This window comes from Quercus lobata, chromosome 5 (assembly GCF_001633185.2).
Source record: "Quercus lobata isolate SW786 chromosome 5, ValleyOak3.0 Primary Assembly, whole genome shotgun sequence".
Classification (NCBI taxonomy): Eukaryota; Viridiplantae; Streptophyta; class Magnoliopsida; order Fagales; family Fagaceae; genus Quercus; species Quercus lobata.
The window spans coordinates 87734356-87755054 of record NC_044908.1 but is presented as its reverse complement, the minus strand read 5'-3'; the positions used below and the strand labels follow the sequence as shown (position 1 = coordinate 87755054).

At 35.5% G+C, this 20699-nt stretch overlaps 1 protein-coding gene and 1 long non-coding RNA gene across 4 annotated transcripts in view; both read right to left on the bottom strand.

Moving 5' to 3' along the window:
* Positions 1–12367: 12367 nt before the first annotated feature.
* Positions 12368–20699, bottom strand: part of LOC115991802 (IQ domain-containing protein IQM5-like) — a 28025-nt gene continuing 19693 nt past the window's right edge. Inside the window, exons 2-4 of one of the 3 annotated variants that reach the window (XM_031115732.1) lie at positions 13338–13426; positions 13139–13226; positions 12368–12751 (exon numbers count right to left, since the gene is read on the bottom strand). In XM_031115732.1, coding sequence (XP_030971592.1) covers positions 12503–12751; positions 13139–13226; positions 13338–13426 — 426 coding nt within the window. In that variant the 3' untranslated portion in view covers positions 12368–12502. Of the gene's footprint in view, positions 12752–13138; positions 13227–13337; positions 13427–13893; positions 13990–20699 lie in introns of those variants that run through there. The other 2 variants (XM_031115731.1, XM_031115730.1) reach the window with 2 other exon arrangements.
* On the bottom strand, positions 19173–20590 carry LOC115991803. Its single transcript, XR_004092341.1, has 2 exons — positions 20538–20590; positions 19173–19567 (listed from the first exon to the last, which is right to left on the bottom strand). It is a non-coding gene; the product is annotated as an uncharacterized LOC115991803 (long non-coding RNA).

Below are 20699 nucleotides of genomic sequence, written 5' to 3'. Positions count from 1 at the left end.
TCTTTAGCAAAGTGACTTTGGCAGACTAAGGCAAATTGGGTCTAATACCCTTTTGATCCATCAAACACTATCTGGCCCATAAAGGCCCAAATCCTTTTGTATAAAAGGATAGGAATGAAAACTGATATGAAGAAACACAATAAAAAGAAACAAGGAACAATATAAAGTGTTAGCAGCAGGAACTGTGTGAAGGAAAGAAAAGCCAAACCAAAGGAAATAACAAACATAGCAAGAAACACATGAAGAAATAAGACAAGGCCAGCAATAGAAACAATGTGGGAATAAAAGAAGACAAAAACAAAGGATAGTGGAGCAAGCACACAAGGGTCGGAGCACCATCTACTTGTACCAGCCAATACAATAGAGGTAGGCTCATGGTTAAGGGATTTAGAGGGTGTGGTTTGGTGGTGGGGGAAAAGAGTATATTTTGGGTTTCCAACCATAGCTTCTTTTGGGAAAATGCCTTTCTAGGATGGCATTTTGCCTAGAAGAGGTAGTAGATGGTTGGACCACCCGATACATGCCATAGAGGTAGGTGGTGAGGTGGCCCAAATCCTTATCGATTCAGGCAAAGAGGGAAAGGCTTATAGCAAGATAAAATAAAGAGAGATTTTGTCATGGAATGAGTAGTGAAAAAAAAAAAAAAGCATTGGGTTTACCTAGTAGTGGTAATGGCCAGGCAACCAATAGGTTGGTGGGCAATCCTGAAGGAATGCTCATAACAAATCAAAAATAGTTGGTAAAGCCTTAGGGGTAAAAGGAAAAAATCTAATAGAAGTAGCTCACTATAAAAAGGGGGAACAGAGGCACCCAGAGGAAGAGGGACCCAAAAGGAAGAAAGCAGTAAGAAACTAAGAACAAAAAAGAACCGAGAGAGAAAAGTAAAGAACATGGTAAAAAGAAAAGTGAGAAAACACAACACGAATAGGGACATGCATCAATAGACTATCTTTTCCCTCCCTCTTCAACAAACCCACTCTTTGGAATCCCAAAAGTAGTGACAAGTAGCCATTAGGCCCATTCTCCAAAATGTATAACTTTGATGGCAGAAGCCTATGACAAGGTTGTTCAAGTTGAGGTTTGGGTTCCTTCTTGGTTTACTTATTCCGTGGGAAGATTTAATGCTTGATTTTGATTGTAAATATATTTGATTTCACTCGCTAGAACTTATATCTGTTGTATTTAGCCGTTCTGCTGTAGCACATTTTTTATCATGTTTACCACATCAGTTACCTTTTGTGGTATCTTCATTCACTATATTGGCAACTCCATTGGGGGATCAAGATGGGGAAAATGAGATATTTCTCCCCCGCAAACATGTTTCAAAGTCCTTACCAAAGCAAGACATGCAGATGTTCTTAAATCATCCAAGCTATACCCTCAGGGAAGTTTCTAACCTTTTAACCTTTTAATGATTAATGATATTATGATTTACTAAAATTGCTATGCCTCAAGAAATATCACCTGTGGTAATCTGGTGTGCTAAAACCAAATCTAGTGGAGAACGTGTTCAGAAAGAACAACTCCAAATTTAATATGACCATTTTTTGGAGCTGCCCACCCTTGGTTGAATAAAGGAGAGCCTAAACAATAGTTATTTTGAATCAATAATGATTTAGAAAATCTCACTAGTTATTGGAGTTTAGCTTGCTACTTACATAGATTGAGTTTAATAAAGGAAACAAAGCAGATAAAAAATAATTGTTGAAAAAGAAATGTTATCGTATATCGAGACCAAATGAACATTCTATCAGTACCTTGCATGATTTCTATATATTGTCTTCCAATAAGAAAAAAAAAAAAAAATATATATATATATATATATATCTTGGAATTGCTAGTGAATACCAGCACTTGAAATATGATCCCATTGTAAAAGGCAATGGTCATATAGATTGGCTTTAATTTGAGCATGTATTTATACTTCTTAAATTCCCAGTTGTTATTTGATAAAGTTGATTTGTATTTTATGAAAAGTTGAATAACAACGTGCAACTTGGTACTATGGAGATGAATTTTAATATTTGGTAACATGTTTGCTCCTTCCATAAAGAAGTGCAACAATTCATCTAGAATTCCCCAAAATAAATAAATAAATAATTATTTATTTGGTTTAATTGGTGGTACAAAACAGGAAAGTATCCAAAATGTCAGAACAGTACCATAGTAGATTGGTAGAATATCGCAACAGCAGAATTCTATGGCAATATATCGTAACAGCAAAACGGTACCATAGCAGAATTCTATGGCAGAATATCACAACAACGTTACAAGAAGACAGTTCCATAGCAAATTCTGAGGTGGAATATAGCAACATTAAAACAAAACAATACCATAAGCAAAATTTTATGGTAGAATATTGCATCATGCATGTGAGACATGTATGTGAGACATGTGACAAGCCACTTATGGAAACATAACACTTGTTCCCCTTGCCATGCATGTGAGATGTGGCAAGACACTTATTCAAACATGTGTTGAGGACAAAATTTTCATGCCACATGGCTTTATTTCATTGGCAACCCGCACCACATCAACATTTTATGGATTTTGGGAAAATCTATTTTAAAGCTCAAAAGAGCCCATATTTACACAAAATGACGCCAAAGCCCACAGTCCAAAACCCATGGCCAATGTTATCTCATCAAAGCCCATGGTTCAAGCTCATGGCACAATATCTCATTTTTAGTTCATGAGTCTCATCGGAGGAATTTTAGGAGTCATGGTTTGGAGGGCCAAGAAGTATGTTTAGTAAAGCTCCAATGGTTCAAAGTGTCTTCCCCAATTCCTTGAACTCTAACAAGTCAATGTGCAATAGGTAACATCTGGTATGTCTCTTATATCACATAATACTTAAAATGATAAAACTCTCGATTACTCTTTACCTAAAACTTAATATTCATCATATAATATAAATTTAAAAATATAATTATATTATTTCATATAAATTATATTATTATTTTCATTCAAATCAATCCCAAGCATATGGCTAAATCTATATCAATATCTTATATTTAGCATTAAATGCTGTCCTTACTCTCTAAGATTTTTGGTCAAAATACAAAAAGATCATAATTACTGCTCCGTTTGTTTCAAAGTAAAATATTTTCCGTAAATTTTTTTTCTATTTTCAAGTGTTTGTTTAGATGTAAAATATAGTCAAAGTGGTAAAAAATTTTCAGTTTGACCAGAGTTTGTGCCTAGAAACTTGTAAAATATTTTACCAAAAAATCAACAGTAAAACATTTTACAAAATTCTCACTCCCTCTCTCCTGATGCTTTCTCCCTTTTCTTCTCAGTTCCTCTCTCCCTCTCTCAAACTCTACCAAGCCAAACTGGTGAGACCAGCAACAACACCCACCAGCAACAGACCACGGGTGGCGCCACACTCCCTACCAAATCCGATCTGGTTCTTCAGCTTCGAAATCACTCTTCAAGACCAAGATTGAAGAGATCAGAATCATTCATCAAATAGTTCTCCAATCTCCACTTGCTCTAAGATTTTCAAGTTGAGTTTCTGGAGGTCAGATTGTGGCGGAGCTGCTTTTGGTGGGTCCGATTGCTGTGGATATGGTGAGTGGATGATTTTTGTGTTGATGGATTTTGGGTATGGTTTGCATTTGTCGACGGTGGCAGAGGCGAGGTGATGGTGGCTTGGACGGCGTGCGCGTTTAATGGATTTCAGGTATGGGTTTTTTTTGTCATGGAGGTGGGTTGACGGTGGATTCACGGATGACTTGGATTGTTTGATGGGTTTCATGTGTAGCGTGGTGGGGTGGATCTGACGATCGTTGCTGTGTTTTTCCTGAGTTGTGACTTTGGATTTACCGGTGATGCTTCAATGGCTCCAACTAGACAAAATTTTGCTTTGATTTGGTTGGATTTGCTCTGATCTAGTTGGACTTTGCAGTGATCTGGTGGGTTGTGAGATTGGAAAATTTTTACAAAGTGATTTCCTGAACATTTTCATGTAGGATACCAAATACAGTAAAATGAAAATATTTTACGGAAAATATTTTCAAAGTAAAATATTTTACATTTGAAAATATTTAACATCGAAACAAATAGAGCGTACATCTCTAAAGTTTCATCAAATATCAACCAACTAGTTTTATTACTTACTAAAAATGTTTTGTATGAAAACCATGGACTAATTATAGATTTCCAAGAAAGGAAATCTGTCAAGCAGAACACCAGTAGTTGAAGCATCAGCTCCAGCAAAAGTTGTAGTAGCTCCAACAGCAAAATCCTGCGTCAACTTAGGCAGTTGACGCTTGTCCCAAAATGACATCACTAGCCTATTAATGGTCAATCCCAACAACTGCCTGCTATACCAAAAGAAGTAAGGATCCCATAAAAGAAATCCTACCATTTTAAGCCAAATCTTTAGCCTCCAGTTGCAATACCAGAAATAGGAGGATCCCATAAAAATTATCTTACTATTTTCCACCAAACCCATGAATTTGATGTTGAATAATTCCTCCAGCAGATGACATTATACAGCTAACATTATTCAGTTGTGTCAAGATAGCTACAGCTACAGCTGTCAACTGTAGCAGCTATTGCTGTGTCAACAGCTGTACAGCTACAGCAGCAAACTTAAATCCCATAATTTCCTCTTTTAGCTAAAAAACCAAAATCCAACTAATGAAATCACTCATTTTGCTAAAAAAAACTTTCCTTATTTGCTAATTGTTCCTTCAGCCAAATCCCATTTAGTTATATACTTGGCCTATATAAAGAGGACCAAGCCACAACACTAACACACACACACACACACACCATTATCCATCTCTCCCACACTCTATTATTCTGAAACTTCGTTCATTTTGTTGCCATATACACATTTTCATATTTCTCCATCTCTCTTACAAAATCTCTCTTCTTAGATAACACCATTACAACACACCATTATCCATCACTCTCACACTCTATTATTCTGAAACTTCATTCATTTGGCTGCCATATCCACATTTTCATACTTCTCTATCTCTCTTACAAAATCTCTCTTCTTAGATAACACCATTACACACCACTATTCATCCCTCTCTTACTCTCCTATTTTGAAACTTCATCATTTTGCTGCCCATGAACACATTTCCATATCTTTCTCCATTTCTCTTACAAAATCTATTTTCTTAGAAATCAACATAACCCATGACATAACATAAAAAACCACTCCAACAGCAACTATAAGCTCACGTATTTACTATATTTAACCTTCATATATTTTACAAACACATTCCTTACAAACTATCCATACATACCTCCCACATATATTTCTAATATATCTTACAAATACCATATCTCACAAAACATATATATTTCTCACCATCTCCATACATCCTAAAAGATATCAAACACTCTTTCAAGAACATGTTACAAAGCTCTTCTTTTGGAAAGCATATAATTATAATGCTAAAAAGTTCTTCTTATGAAATGCACAAAATTATAATATTAAAAGCTCTTCTCATGGAAGGCAATATCATTCGTATTTGACTAAAAACTAAAAGAGCATTACATGAGGAAAATCATTTAAGTGCATGATAAAAAAGATAAACTTAATCAACCTGTTAGGACATATGTGAATCATGTTAGGAACATATGTCAATATTTTATGTAATTGGCAAATCTTTTGACAAAACACATTTTACTTGTAATTAGGTAGATCTAGGATGTGTTTAATACTTCAAGGAACAAGGTTTCAAGTTCAAGTATTAAAATCATGCAAGTTTGTCCAAGAATCAAGTGAAGAAGTGTTGGATTTTAAAGCTCGATAGCTAGTATCTATCGAGGTTTAAAAGGTTGCTGAAGCCCGATGCTCGACAGCAATCTCAACAAATAAGCTATCTATCGAGGTTTATGAAATTCAGTTTTTCAGAGCTGATTTCATCCAATCCATGAGTATGTGTTTAGGCCTTCTCTTCTCACAACCCTAAACATATATAAGGATTATTTTAAGGGCCGTCAAAGGTTACACAGTTGCGCGAGTGTGGAGCAAAATTTTGTTCATGCAAATTGTGATCGAAGACAGAATTTGCCCTAGTTCATTTTTCTCTTGAAGAAGTTGCTGTGTTTGTACACCATAGGGTTTTGTAACCAAGGAGCTTCGTAATCTTCATCGTGTGATGAACTGAAGAACTTTGCAACCAATATCCTTCTCAAGTTGGTGATTAAGTCGCGTACTGGGATCCGCGCATCTATTGGTTAGTCACATACTGGGAGCTGTGCATCAAAAGAAGAGATTATCACTACAGAACAACTCCAATTTGGTATTGGGGTAAGGATTCAACTGTAAGTTGGTATAAGGTATTAGGATTCCTTTACTTGTAATTGCTTGTTGTGATAATAGTGGATTCTCCGGTGTGGTGACCTTAAAATCACCATATGGGGTTTTTGCCATGTTGCTTTTCCCCCATTAGTAAACGAATCACCGTGTCAATTTATTTTCCATTGCATATTTCATTATTTGGTGATTTATTTGTGCTACCACGCATATTGTATGTTAATCTGATTAATTAATCAACTTAGCTAATTAATTGGTTAATTCATCACTAGGAGTTAATACATTCTTTGCCTATCACAACCTATGGACACGAGTGGACATATTCTCTCTCCCTCCGATTGCACCCATTTTTCCCCTTCAATCATGAAGTCACCATGAAATGACTCATAATATCATACTGTACTGTTGGACTCATTTTATTATGCTGCTGAAATGTTTTAAGTCCACTGATGTTATATGGCTAGAGCCACAAACCACATAAAGATAAGTCATTATGTCTTTATTTCTAAATTTACATTATTGAATATATTTTACTTCATTATCATTGTACCATTGGACTTATGTTATTATGCCGCTGGAATGTTATCAGCTCACTAACACTATAAGACTAGAGCCACAAACCATACAAAGATAAGTCAATGTTTCTTTATCTTTGAAATCACGTTATTAAGTATATATTAACTTATTATTATTGTACTGTTAGATGCAAACTACTTTAATATTATCTCACTATTAAATAAATATGGATTCACTAATGCTTCAGTAATAAACATATGTATTAACAAATTGAATCCATCTTACTACCGGATGTGGTGGGCCTTTTTGTATTTTTTTTTTGGACTGGATTGCTTCCTACCGCACTGTGGCCCAATGATTCTAGGGTAGGAGAATCAGGACCGGCTTGATTGAAACTCACCTCAAGCCGGCTTATGTGCAAGCTATAATCCTTTCACCAAGATCTTGACCACTCATTTATGGCAGAGGACACTGTTACATAAAATGTTATGGCAGGAGGCATATAATACAACAAGGGTACGTCTACTAACAATAAAAGATAACACTTAAATCATTTTCTTAACAAGAAAAACACGACGAGAGTATGATTACTGCTTAATTAGTTATAACGAAGGAAAGCAAAGGGGAATCAGTCTGCTGTATTCAGTTCCTCGGCAGATTAAGTCCAAGAAGGGAACCGGCCTTCAATGTGAGCAATCTCGCATGGAACTCCTACCATAGAAATTGCTTACTTTGAAGAAATGGACCTAAATGGCTTGATCCCGAATCTTCTAACTTGCTAGAGAGTAGGCTATTGAGAGGAAGAGAAGGAAATAGCCTATTGGTGCACGCCTTATTACCCTTTTTATTGTATTTCCCCCTTTCCTCTTTTCCCTTTTCTTTTTTTTTTTTTTTTTTTTTTTTTTTTTTGTACTCTCTCTATTTACCTTGTTGCTTTTCTCCTTGCTATTTTCTCACTTGTCTTCTTTTCTCTTTGCCTTTTTCGCTCTTGTTTTTTCCTCCCCACCTTTGTCGTGCACAACTAAGGCCCTTTTATATTGCCTGCCATGATGAGTTTTACTGTTTTACCCCTTAATTACTTTTGGCCTGGTGTGAGTGTCCTTCCCAGACCACCCACTGATTTGCCGGCTGCTCAACCAGCACCACTACCCTGCGCTGGCTACACCATGTCTTAATTCCTAACAAAAGAGTTTTTTGTTTTACTTTCCTGCCTTCTATGGTGTTCCTTCTAGATAAGAATTGGGCATTCTCTCTTACTAATTCTTATGGCATGCACCTAGTGATTTTAACTCATCTTTCTCCCTTTTGGGTGGGATGTCATTTCAACAGGACATTTTCCAAAAGAGTTTTAAGTAGGAATCCCAGAATAGACTCTCCCCTTCTCCCCACTGCCAGACCATACCCTCTCTTACCTCTGACTCATGGCCCACCGTGCTTGTAATGGCTAGGTACAAGTGGGTGGTGCCTAAGCCTTGTGCATGCTCCACTCCCATGTGAGTCTAGGGCTTTTCTGTTGTTCATGTGTTTGCCGTGGCTTGTGGATTAATCTGATCCTTCTGCGCATCTTGCTACTTATTTTTAACCCTTTATGGCGTGGATGAGTCACTGGGTCTTCATTCTTTGTATCTCATTCCTTCCTTGGGTTGGGCTTTGCTCGGGAATAGGTTATTTCCTTCTTCAATCCAGTCCCTACCTTCTTTGTGGGTTGGCGACACTTCTACCATGCCGCCCCATTGCTTCTGCCATGTTGTCATTTGACTTGTGCTTGCTAGGCCTTCTTTAGGCCTACCGTACACTTTCTCTTTACTTAGTTCATGTTGCCCAGTACTTCTGCTGGGCTAGTTCTCATACTATTTTGGGCTTCCTTGTCCCATTTCATCCTTGCTCGGCCCACTTCATTTCTTTAGGCATCTTTGGCCCATTCTATTACTACATTCCCATGGGCTTTTGCTAAATCTTTTAGGCTTCCCCAGCCTAATTACCATACCACTTACTAATTCCTTCCCTTGGGCTCTTTTGGCCCATTTTCGCTTGCTTTCAATTTCTTATGATACCCATGGGCTTCCTACTCCTTCCCCTGGGCTTCCTTGGACTCTGTGTGCTTTCTTTGGGGTCTTTTTACTATTTTATAGGCCTATGGACCATTATTTCTGCCATTCGAGTTTAATGATTTTTTCTTGCCTTGCTAACTCTTATTCCTTTGCCTTTTCCATATTGTTGAGCTTCTTCTTGTTATTGGGCCTTTTTACCAAAGTGGGCGTCAACACCAAGCACATTATTTGGGCATAAACCACCATTGGACATATATTACTTGGACATGAACCACTGCTGGAAATGTAATATTTGGACATAACTAGATATGTATTATTTGGACATAAACCATCGTTGGACGTACATTATTTGGACATAGACCATTGTTGGATATACCTTATTATATTGAATATGAACTATACCACAGCTGGATATGGACTATTGGACTCATCCCATTATTGGACATATGACAATTAATTAATCATTCTAATGGACATCACTTAATATACATAATAATGATTCTCAAGTCGTCATTCAATCAAAGCTATTATGCTAAACATATTATTTATTTATTTCAACCATTATCACGATTCTTAGACTTTGAGTTTTATCTATTTTGTAGGCTTAAAAATGCACCGAAAGCCATTGGTCTATGTAGCCCGATGTCAAGTTCCGGATTGAACTCTCCAAAATAAATCCGGGTCAAGCAAAGTCACCCCTCCAATGGAAGACACATGGCAACGCACAAAAAGGGCCCCCGTCAACATGCAAAACCAAAACTACTGTGAATCGCAATTTCCTCCATGAAGTATTCTTCAACAAACTTTTCCGAAAGTGTAAAATGTCCATTTGCAGAAATTTCGTAGCAAAAAGTACAGATCCTTTGGCAGACTGTTCACAGTAGAATCTGCTGAATCTCAGAAGTGCAGAATGTTCATCTGTAGAATATTTCGTAGCAGAAAGTTTTAGAAGTCAAAGTGTAGATATCTCAGCAGATTGTTCATAGCAGAATATTCTATAGCAAAATTTTATGTTGAATTCCAGCAGGTCTTTTCACGAGATATCCTACCACAAAATTCAATATTGAATTCTTAAACTTTCTCAATGCAACCACACATCCAATGTGATTATTTTCTACAACAAAAGTGGTCATTGCCCCAATAAAGATTCATGAAAACATTAACAGTGTGGAGATGTGTAAAAGGATAGTGGACGATTCTGCTGCAACAAGAAACCCAAGTCTAGACCTTATTCAACAAATTTGAGGCTTTTTCTCAAAGTAAGAGAGGTGAATACAAAGCCTTTCGTGGTCACCTTTGCTAAATCAATCTCTTGCTACTTCATTAGCAAATATATCAATATCAATGAAGAGAGAGGTAATCAATTCAGCGATACCAAATCGTTCGCTTTTAGCTGAAGAACATGTTGAAGGCATGTGACAAAAGGGTGGAGTGTCCAAATTAAATCCAAACCTTGGAATGAAGCCAATCACTCAGCTCATGCGTACTCTCCATAAAGGAGCACAAATCTACAAGTAGCTTGCAAACTACACTTTGTCCATTATCAGGTTTAGCAAACTTATTCAATAGCCTTGAAGAGTTAAGAAGTTTTCTTCAAAGTGCCTTAGAGGATTTTATGTCTAGAGTGGCATCAATAATCATGATCTTTATGATATTTTTTATAAAAAATGTATTAAATCACTTGCACTAAAAACCATGCAAATATCTTGTCCATATTTCAAACTTTCACAACTCATAATTGAATCGCAATTTTTTTTTTTTTTTAAATCCCTAGGAAAGTAAATTCCAAAAGCCTCAATTACCACTATTTTTACCTATATTTTTAATAGAGGTGGGTTATGAAAAAAAAAAAGGGACTTAACTCAAATGGATAAAATGATACTTTTTAAACCACGTATAGATAAAGTGATTTCGAGCCAAACGGATTGCTGTAATTACCCTTTTGGATTTTGCAAAAAGGACAAGAGCAAGAGAGGGCTGGTCTTTGAAATTTTTTCAGAGTAAATTTCATCTTTTTAGGTTAAATGATTCAGTATGCTGATGTGTCTCTTTTAGAACAAATGTCAATTTCTTATTGGGCTTAAAAACAAAACCAACTAGATGCTAAGGTGGGGTTCTTGAAACATTCCGAAACAGAAAAGTGGTGCACACCCAACTAAAATTCCGAAACAGAAATATACGGGATATAAAAGAGTTGTCGTCAGCAACAACATTCGCATTGCTTTTTCGAGTTATGTTGTCAGACTTTGAATTTAACCAAACTGAACGCCGTACTCAGATAAGATTTTAGTGAATCTAACCTAACCTAGCATCAAGATATCTCTCTCTCTCTGTCTCTATCTCTCTGGAACCCACTTTGCTCATCTGGGGAACGAAATTGGAAAATAGGCCTAATTTCCCAACTATCTAGTTAATAGGTCCGGTTTTGAAAGTAATTGGGTTAGTAACATCTCGAGTTTATGACAGTCGATTTTGGGCTTTGTAAATCGACTCTCACAGAGTCGGTTTTGGTTGTCCGTGACTTCTGATGTGGCGTATTGCCAGGTGGCAGCCATCTGAAAATCGACCATCAGAGAGTCGATTTCCATGTTGGTGTCACGTGCCATTGACGTGGACTGACGTGGAGCACGACCTGGAAACCGAGTGTGTGAAGGTCGATTTCTAATAGGATATTTTTGAATTTAACGCTCTCTCTCAGTCACCCACCCACTCACTCTCCCTCATCAGTCAAACGCCTCTACAGACGGACACTCTCGCTCACCCTCACTCACCCTCTCCTTCTCTCACTCTCTCAGCGTCACCGTCGCCGACAGCGGCCCCAACCCAGTCACCCTCTCTTTCAGTCACCCACCCACCCACTCACTCTCCCTCATCAGTCAAACGCCTCACTCACGCTCTCAGCAAACCGATCGACACTCTCACTCACCCTCTCCTCCTCTCACTCTCTCAGCGTCACCGTCGCCGACGCCGGCCCCAACCCACTCACCCTCTCAGCCTCACCGACCCAGTCTCAGTCACTCTCTCGCTCACCTACGCGGTATCTGAAACAAAAGGTGCAGTCTCAGTCACTCTCTTGTTTGTTTTTTTTTTTTTTTTTTTTTTTTTTTTTTTTTTTTTTTTTTGTATAAGAAGCATTCTTCTTCATTCCCAGATTGTTGCTTCAATTCCTTCCCATTTTTCAAGTATGCCATTTCTCAGTTACTTACTTTTTTAGATTCGAATTTTATGTTCGAATTAAGACAAATTTCGGGGATGAATTTTAGATAACATCAGTATTTTTTATTTTTTTTGTTTGAGTATATTATTGTGATGAAGGAGGACAAAAAAATGGCATGACATGTGGTGTGGCTTTGAAGGGGATGAATTTGGGTATTTGATTGCAGATAACACAGATGCTTCAGATTCATCTTTGGTAGGTTTTAGAAAGACCATAAGAAATGTAGAATGTACTGCTGTGCAGATAAACACTTAGAAATGAAATAAGACAAATTAATAAGCAAAGCACTTAAAAATCCAAATTTCTCTTTGACAGACCAATATATAAGATGCTGGTGTGTTCGTGTGTGTGCGTGTGTGAGAGAGAGAGAGAGATGCATTTGGCTTAGAAATTGAACTGCAACATGATGAAAAATCAATAATTGTGTCTATGCTATGTTATAGATAGTACCTCAAGAACCCCATCATGGGCAACTAATCTCCCTGCTGCTGATTTAGCACCTCCCGATAGAAAACTTGAGTGCTGGAAAACACCTTTCTTCTTCTGACCCACATACAAAGCCCTTGATGTGCTGAGCACAAAAATCCACTTAGAACCCTCAACTGTGTTAATAAGCATCCCTGTTTGCCTGTATAAAAGCTTTCCACTCTCTACAATTACTTCATATGCTTCCCTCTCTTTCTGTAATACCAAACGACAGAGAATGTAAAGTTATAACAGTGAAATAGTGAAATATATGCACTTATCCACATTCATAAGAAGCCACTTAGTTATCTATGTAGGCACTTATCTAGGTTGCAAAGATGCTTATGGGAGTGTGTGCATGTAAATTGAACACAACAAATTTGATGAAGAAACAAGATTGGAGGGGGTCCATTTCACAGTTAAGATATTATTTTTTGGATCTAATGTATAAAGAGCCATGTTACTTAAAATTTTAAATGATGTTGCAGTGGATACACTTAAATTTGTAATATTTAATCTAAACCATGAAATGAACACATTTAAAATGGAGAGGGGGTGTATTATTGGAATGCAGTAACAGATGGTATGATTAGTAATACTTACTGGTCCAAGATACGCGATGCATTGACGTTGTAGAACAGTCCTTAGGCACCTTTCAAGATTTAGGTCTTTACCATCACCAACATCCAACCTTCAGTTTCAGAGGAGGAGAAAAATAAAGTTAGAAATCAGTGATAAAGAAGGATAAGGCTAAATCAAAAGCAATTATACCAAGAAAGAAAAAGTTAATTTTCATGAGTACCAGTAGAAGAAAGGTTGGGTGCTCTTGCTATCAGACCAGACATCATAGTAAAAGTGTAAATTGTGTCCATAACGATGGCGTGGATCAATCTGAAAAAAAACAAAGATTAACAAAGCCCATTAGTCCAGTGATTCTACTTCCTTACCTATTAATTGGGGACTAACAACATGGAACCTATTAATATCCAAAAATATAAATCCATAGAAGATATGTACTTAGCTAGACCACTATTCAAAAGCCCAAAACTTGAGCTCAATTTGAAATTTCATCCAAAAAAAAAGTCACCAATTCCTATATAGGAAGCATACATTGGCCAAGTTTGACTCTCTTTTTTAAGTCTTATTATGAGAAGTGACTAGGAATACATGTCCCCTAAATTCCTAATATCTAATACAGCAGTCGTTTTTGAAACCATCACTTGACCAAAATTAGATTGTTTTGAGGAAAATATTACTTTCTCCATTTTTAGATGGAAACGTAAATTATTTTGGAAACGTAAATTAAGTCATAAGAACAAAGTTTATTTCCTTGTATCAGATTCTTTTTTTGGTTGAGGGAGCCTTCCCATCAAAACGCAAATAAATAGTGCAGCCTTAAAAAACCTATCTTATTCCTGCATCAATACCCTTACAGAGCTTTCCCATCAATACCCTTGGCCTTGTCATTAAGTCTTTTCTGCCTCCCACCACATATATTTTTTATATGTGGTATCTGTCTTGTACAATCTCATTATTAAAATCCCATTTGAAAAAGTTTGATTCCCCCCCTTTGGTCTTTTCAGCATGTGCTAATAGTTTCACACAGAACTAATTGCATAGATTATTGTAGATATAGTTTAGTTAGATTACTTCCGGTTGAAACAACCTGTTCCTATATCTAACAACATGGCAACATGCACATGGGATTCTTTCCCCTAGCAAATGAAACAAAGATACATATTTTCAATTGTCAATTTATTATAATACTTTCTTTGCAATAATATCGTCTTTTAGAAATGCCGCCTTCTTTTTTATTTCTTAATTTCTTTTTGTTTCCCTTTATTCCATGTTGTGCCCTACCACTTTTTAGTGAATGAATTATAAATGTCCATGACAAGCCTTGGCAGAACGGCATCTTAGTTACTGCCTAGCTTTTTAGTTAAACTTTCAAACATAAAAGCATAAACATGCAGGTAGTTACAGTTGCAAAATTCCAAGGAGGTGGTGCATTCAATGTTATTCCTTATTCTTTCAAACGTAAATATTGCTTTAGCATTTTGAATATTGAATTCTTTTAGATAACTAAACTAAATTATTTTGCATATTGAATTCTTTTTTAAAATTATTTCTCATATTTTGCATATTGTAATAAATAAAAAATCTAATGCCATATAATTGTCAATAATCAGTTATTCAAATTATTGAACACTCACTCTCTCTCTCTCTCTCTCTCTCTCTCTCTCATATGCACTCTGCAAACCATGCAATACATACACAACAACAAGTTGCTTAATTAAAGCTTTGGGACAGAGATTGTTCCTTTGTGCTCTATTTTTGACCTATTAGATGGATGCAACTTGAAAGTAATAATTATTTGTATTTTGTGGTTTTGTTAGAGGTTTGTTCAAATAACCTATATAAAAGAAAAAGTTAGATGTAACATCAAATGCATACCTTGTTTCATTATGTATTATTATTGACAATATTTTTTAGGTTGTTTTTGTTTTGTTTTCAATAATGTCTAGTATGTGGTAATTGCTTATCATTTTTGTGCAGTATGGCTGCTGCAAATGCTGGACAGATTAACCATGCACAGCCTGGCCCCATTGACAAGTCAGTTAGGGGTGTCCATCAGAACCCGAAAACCGACCCACCCGCCCAAACCGTCCGGGCCGACCCGAAAACCGGCCGACCCGACGCCGGTGATGGTCGGAGACGGGTCTCCGCCACCAAAAACCGTTTTAGGCGGTTCGGATGGCGGGTTTTCTTCCTCAAAACCCGATATACCCGATCCGACCGACGAAAGCGAAGAAAGAACGCCGGTTTTACCCAGATCCGTTCAAATTTGTCGATATTTCGGTGAGAAGTTTGGTAGTTTTTGGTCAGATTCGGCGAAGATCTTGGTTTTCTCTTTAAATCCGGTGAAGATCTTGGTTTTCTTGCTTAGATCCGGTGGGGAGATGAAGATTTTGCTTGATTTTTACTTAGATCCGGCTAGATGTGGTGCTTTTGCTTCGATTTTGCTCAGATCTGGGATTGATTTTTGCTTCGATTCTTGCTTGATTTTGCTCAAATCTGGGCTTGATATAGTGCTTTTTGCTTCAATTTTTGCTTAGATCTTGTGATTTTCTCTGAAATCTGGGCTTATGCGGTGGATTTAAGTCAATCCGGCGAAGATTCCGTGATTTTTCTCAGTACCGAGGCCGACCGACCCGACCGTCGTTCACCGGAGACCGATCCGACTCGACCCGATGTCGTCGGCGGTCGGCAGCGGGTCGTTCCATCAGCCACCTGATGTAAGCGGGTCGGTTGCGGGTTGGGCATAAACCCGACCCGAACCGACCCGTGGACACCCCTAAGGTCAGTGTTGACATTGCAGCCCAACCATCGATCAGAAGCCATTTGGAATGGGCAGGTAAAACACACCACTAAAGATTTCACTTTTTTTTTTGTGTGGTGAATTTCGTTTTTTGAACCTGGACTTTAGTTTGGTTTTAATTAAATGAATTTAAAATTTAAAAATATTTTTTTTAGTCGAAAATAGGTTATTTGTATTTTAATTAGGGGGATCCTTGTAATATCTATCTCTTTTTTTTTTTTTTTTTTTTTTTTGTATGGCTGCTGCAAATGCTGGACAGATTAACCATGCGCAGCCTGGCCCCATTGACAGGTCAGTGTTGACGTTGCAGCCCAACCATCGATTAGAAGCCATTTGGAATGGGCAGGTAAAACACACTACTAAAGATTTCACTTTTTTTTGTGTGTGGTGAATTTCGTTTTTTGAACCTAGACTTTAGTTTGGTTTTAATTAAATGAATTTAAAATTTAAAAATATTTGTTTTAGTCGAAAATAGGTTATTTGTATTTTAACTAGAAGGTTGCCCGCGCGTTGCGCGGATAATGCTATAAGCTTTTATGTAAAATGGTTTTTGAAATTTTTGTACATATATTATAGCATAAATGGTGGATATTTTCATTGCTAAAATCACCTACAATTATAGTAGAAACTTCGGAGAATGTAGGCATATTTTGTTGCAAACCATGAATTGATTGTAAACCAATTAATTGCAAGCATACATTATGCATATCAAGCTCCTTCAACCTATCCCTTGTCATACGAAATGTCTAACTAAGGCATTGATCTTATGAAGCATCTTCAATAATATTTTAACTATAGCAGTGCTAAGGTTGCATTCATGTCTAGGCGAAGCAACAAACACACTTTGATATTGTCAAGGCTCTTGCGGACAGTTGTACATGATACTTGACCAATAAATAAATAAATAAAGCAAGTAGTTTCAATGATGGTTGAGGTAGACATGATTCAACATATTTAACAATTTTTTAACAAAGGTGTACCCGTATAATATATTTAACAATTTTTTATTTATATAGATTCTAGGCTAACCTTCAAATAATGGAGACACCACATAATTTTTTCTGCCCACTTAGTTCTTAATTTGTACCTTTACTATTCTATTGTTTCTTTTTTTGTGCTTATTTTTAACAATTGAGTTTCTACCATTTAGTAGGACATAGAATATGTGTAGATTATGGTGATTAATTTAAAACTTTGCAACCAAATAATACTTAACCCCTCAATAGGTAAAAGAAAATTATTCACGTAAAAATAATAACAACTTTCTTCCCCATAGCTAATTTAATTTGTTTCACTCATGTCAATTATATAGGCTGCTACATCATACAACCAAATAAAAATTATAAATTTTCTGTCAAGCATTTTATCAAACACTTTGGATTCAAAATAAAATATATAATTACTCTTGGGCTCTTTGCACTTCAAATCCCACAAAAGTTTTCCCTCCATTGGCGCTTTGAATGTGACCCAATCCATACAGATACATGAGTTTGTGCTCCGATTACATGTGGCATAGAGGAGCTTGATTTATTGATTAAGCTTCTTCCTCATTGATCTTTCTACCTGCCCAACAAAACTAGATTATTTACTCAACCTGTCTTTGCCTTAGGGTGTAAATAGTACCCAATTCAACTAATTGTCTTAATCACATCCTCATGTAACATATTTAAATCATTCACCAAAACCCAAATCATAAATTACAAAAACGGTGTGGCTCAGTAAAAATCTCAACCAGTTAACAGTTCAAATGAAAAGAAACAAACCACCATCTAGTTTGATTATCAAAAACCCATTACCAAACAACAACAAAGAATGAACAAATTGACTATTAGTATTTTGTACCTCTTAGATACTGAAGAAGGGTTTGATAAATTAGGGGCTGGTGGCTTTTTCTCCTTGGGTTTAATGACTTTAGTTCCCCGGCCAAAATAGGTGAAGTTGAAGCATAAATCTCCCTGAGTCTGTCTTCCCTCAAACATTGCAAACCACTAAGAAAGGAGCTTTTGTCCATGAACTCATAGAGGAATCGTTGATCTATCAATATATAATCTTCAAAAGAAACAGGTACATAGTGTGCATTTAATTGAAAGGGGAAGTGAAGGAGTTTTTGTTTTTATTTTTGTTTTTGCTAGAAGAAGTGAAGAGTTAAGAGACTCAGAAAGAAATGAAGAGTTAAGAAAGAGAATGAATGAAATTTAAAAAATTTAAGATGGGTTTGATCTCAACAGAAATTACTTGGAAGTATAATATTATTATAAAGGTGTAATAGTGCAAAGCTTGGTCTCACTTGGTCAGGTGCTTATCCATAGTGTGCATTTAAATTTGAACGGTGAAATAAAGTTTTTATTTTTTTTGGGTTGTCCGGAATCAGTGAAGAGTCTTTGTTTTTGTAATGGAAAGAAGTGAAGAGTTAGAAGAGAGGAAGAACTGAATTGATTTTTGATGAAGCAATAAGTGCTAAACATAAAAGCTTCATTGTTTTAATTTTTAAGGTTGGAAAAAATCGTTTCATAATAAAGAGGATTGCAAAGAACTCATATAGAACGCCACATGGTAGAACCTCATGCACTCTCGCATGAGGTCTCTGCTTTTATATATACTAGTGTTTAACCCGCGCGATGCGCGGGATCATTTAAAATCTCATAAGTATAAGAAAATACAGGTAATTGCTTTAAATATATGTTATACATTGTTAAGACTCTTAGTCATTACAACTCTATTTTTGATGGTATTTACGAAGGATCCTGACAAATTAAATTGAAATAAACAGACATGTTTTTCACTGTATAACTAACCCTCCTAAAAAAATAAGAGATCAAAATGATAACCTGTGTATAGCTATAAAAATGGTTTCATTAGAAGTAATAAAGTTGTAAGAATTAGATATCTTTATATTTCTTTTAAAATAAAAAGGAAGAGAGGAAAAGAAATGGGAAGAAAAATTTAGATTGTTATATTTATATATCTAAACCATGGCATACTATTTCAAAAAAAAACTTGTTTTAACTTATTATATTTCTTAGGTAAAACTCCTTAGTGTTCCATTAAGCAATTGAGAAGGAAAAATAGCACAATTGACATTATAAGGAAAATTTTGATGTATTCAAGCAGATATATAACTGATCCAAACAGCCATAATACAATTATATACACTATATTGACTTAGTTGAAAAATTAAAGTAACCAAAAAAATAGAGATGTAGTAGCTGAACACACATAACTTTTTTCTTTACAATAACAGATCAATAGGGGAAAATCTATTTATTTTAATAAAGCAAATCCTGTTGTCTACATTCTTCATTCAGCTTATACACTTTGAAATCAACCATTTTGGGACCATCACAGTGTCTAATATACCAAATTGTGAAATATAATTACATTTTATAGTAACGCTGTTCTAATCTATCAACTTTATTCAATACATTGAGTTTACTCTTCTAAAGGAAAAAAAAAATAATTAACAATACTATGAAATACATAAAGACTTGTAGAGTAAGGTAGTATATACAATAGAGTTCATTTTTTTTTCTTCTTTGTAGCAATTTGCTTAGTACTTTTTTGACATTTTTGAAGCATTTGGAGCGGCATTCTTTCAGGTCTTTGAACAGATGTTTCTCCTATTTCTATTTTTTGATTGGCTATGTACACTAACACTAAGATACACACAATAAAAATAAATAGGTAAACAAAATAAATAAAGCTAACAACAACATTTAAAAAAGCCTCCCAATAAATTGAGTGTAATAGTCTGAGCAGTACAAAAATTAAAAGAAACAAAGACTTATAAGCATTCTAGTAAATTAAAGACATATATCAATAAGGAAATAACAATAAAATTTACATTAAAAACTCAGTAATTAACATTAAAAATAAAAAAATTTACTTACTAAAAATTACAAAATAATTTTACTCCTCAAACATTCAGTTCTTAAACCATCCATCTTACAAAACGTAAAGACAATCAAAAAAGAAAAGTGAGATAAACGAAGAACCCAAGAAATGGATCTAACAACCATATATAAAAGAAAAGCCAATAGGAAATAAGAAAATGTTATTCTAAATAAGAACCAAGTAAAAGCATTGTTAAATATAATGTGTAAATAATTAAAGATTATAACTTTTTTTTTTTTAGAAAATTAAAGATTATAACTTGAGGCCAAAACATTGAGTGAAAGAGAATAAATGTCCGGATTTTAATTCAATTCCAAATAACAAAAAATAACGTTGAGGATGTGAAATAAGAACTGAAATTAATGATTACATAATCATCACAAATAGAAATTCAAATCCTTCAAAACCAACATAATGTAATCATTGAGCTACACTGAATAGTAAAATACCCAAAAACTGATCCACATATCTTAAGAAATAGGATTGGATGATTTGCAAGTTTTGGCAATTAACAAAAATTAAAAAGTGAAGTTCCAAACTTTAAGAAAAATAAGACAGACAATACTTTTACAGGTCAATTTACTGAAGAAAAAAAATTTAATTGAAACCAAATACTTCAAAAACAATTCTGACTATATTGTGCAGGGAAAAAATTAATTCAAACCCAAAGACATCAAATGAAAAAAACGTAACCCAAAAAAAAGAGAGAGACAAAAGGAAAGTCAGGCTAACCTAAACCTTTCAATATGATTCGGTATCTCTTCTTGCAAAATACTAAACCATCGTATCTGGTAGAGAACTACATAAATCTGTAAAAGAAGAGAGATGAAGAGAGACTATAAAAGAAGCGGATGAAAACATTATAATATGGTTTGAGTTGCAAAAAATATGAAA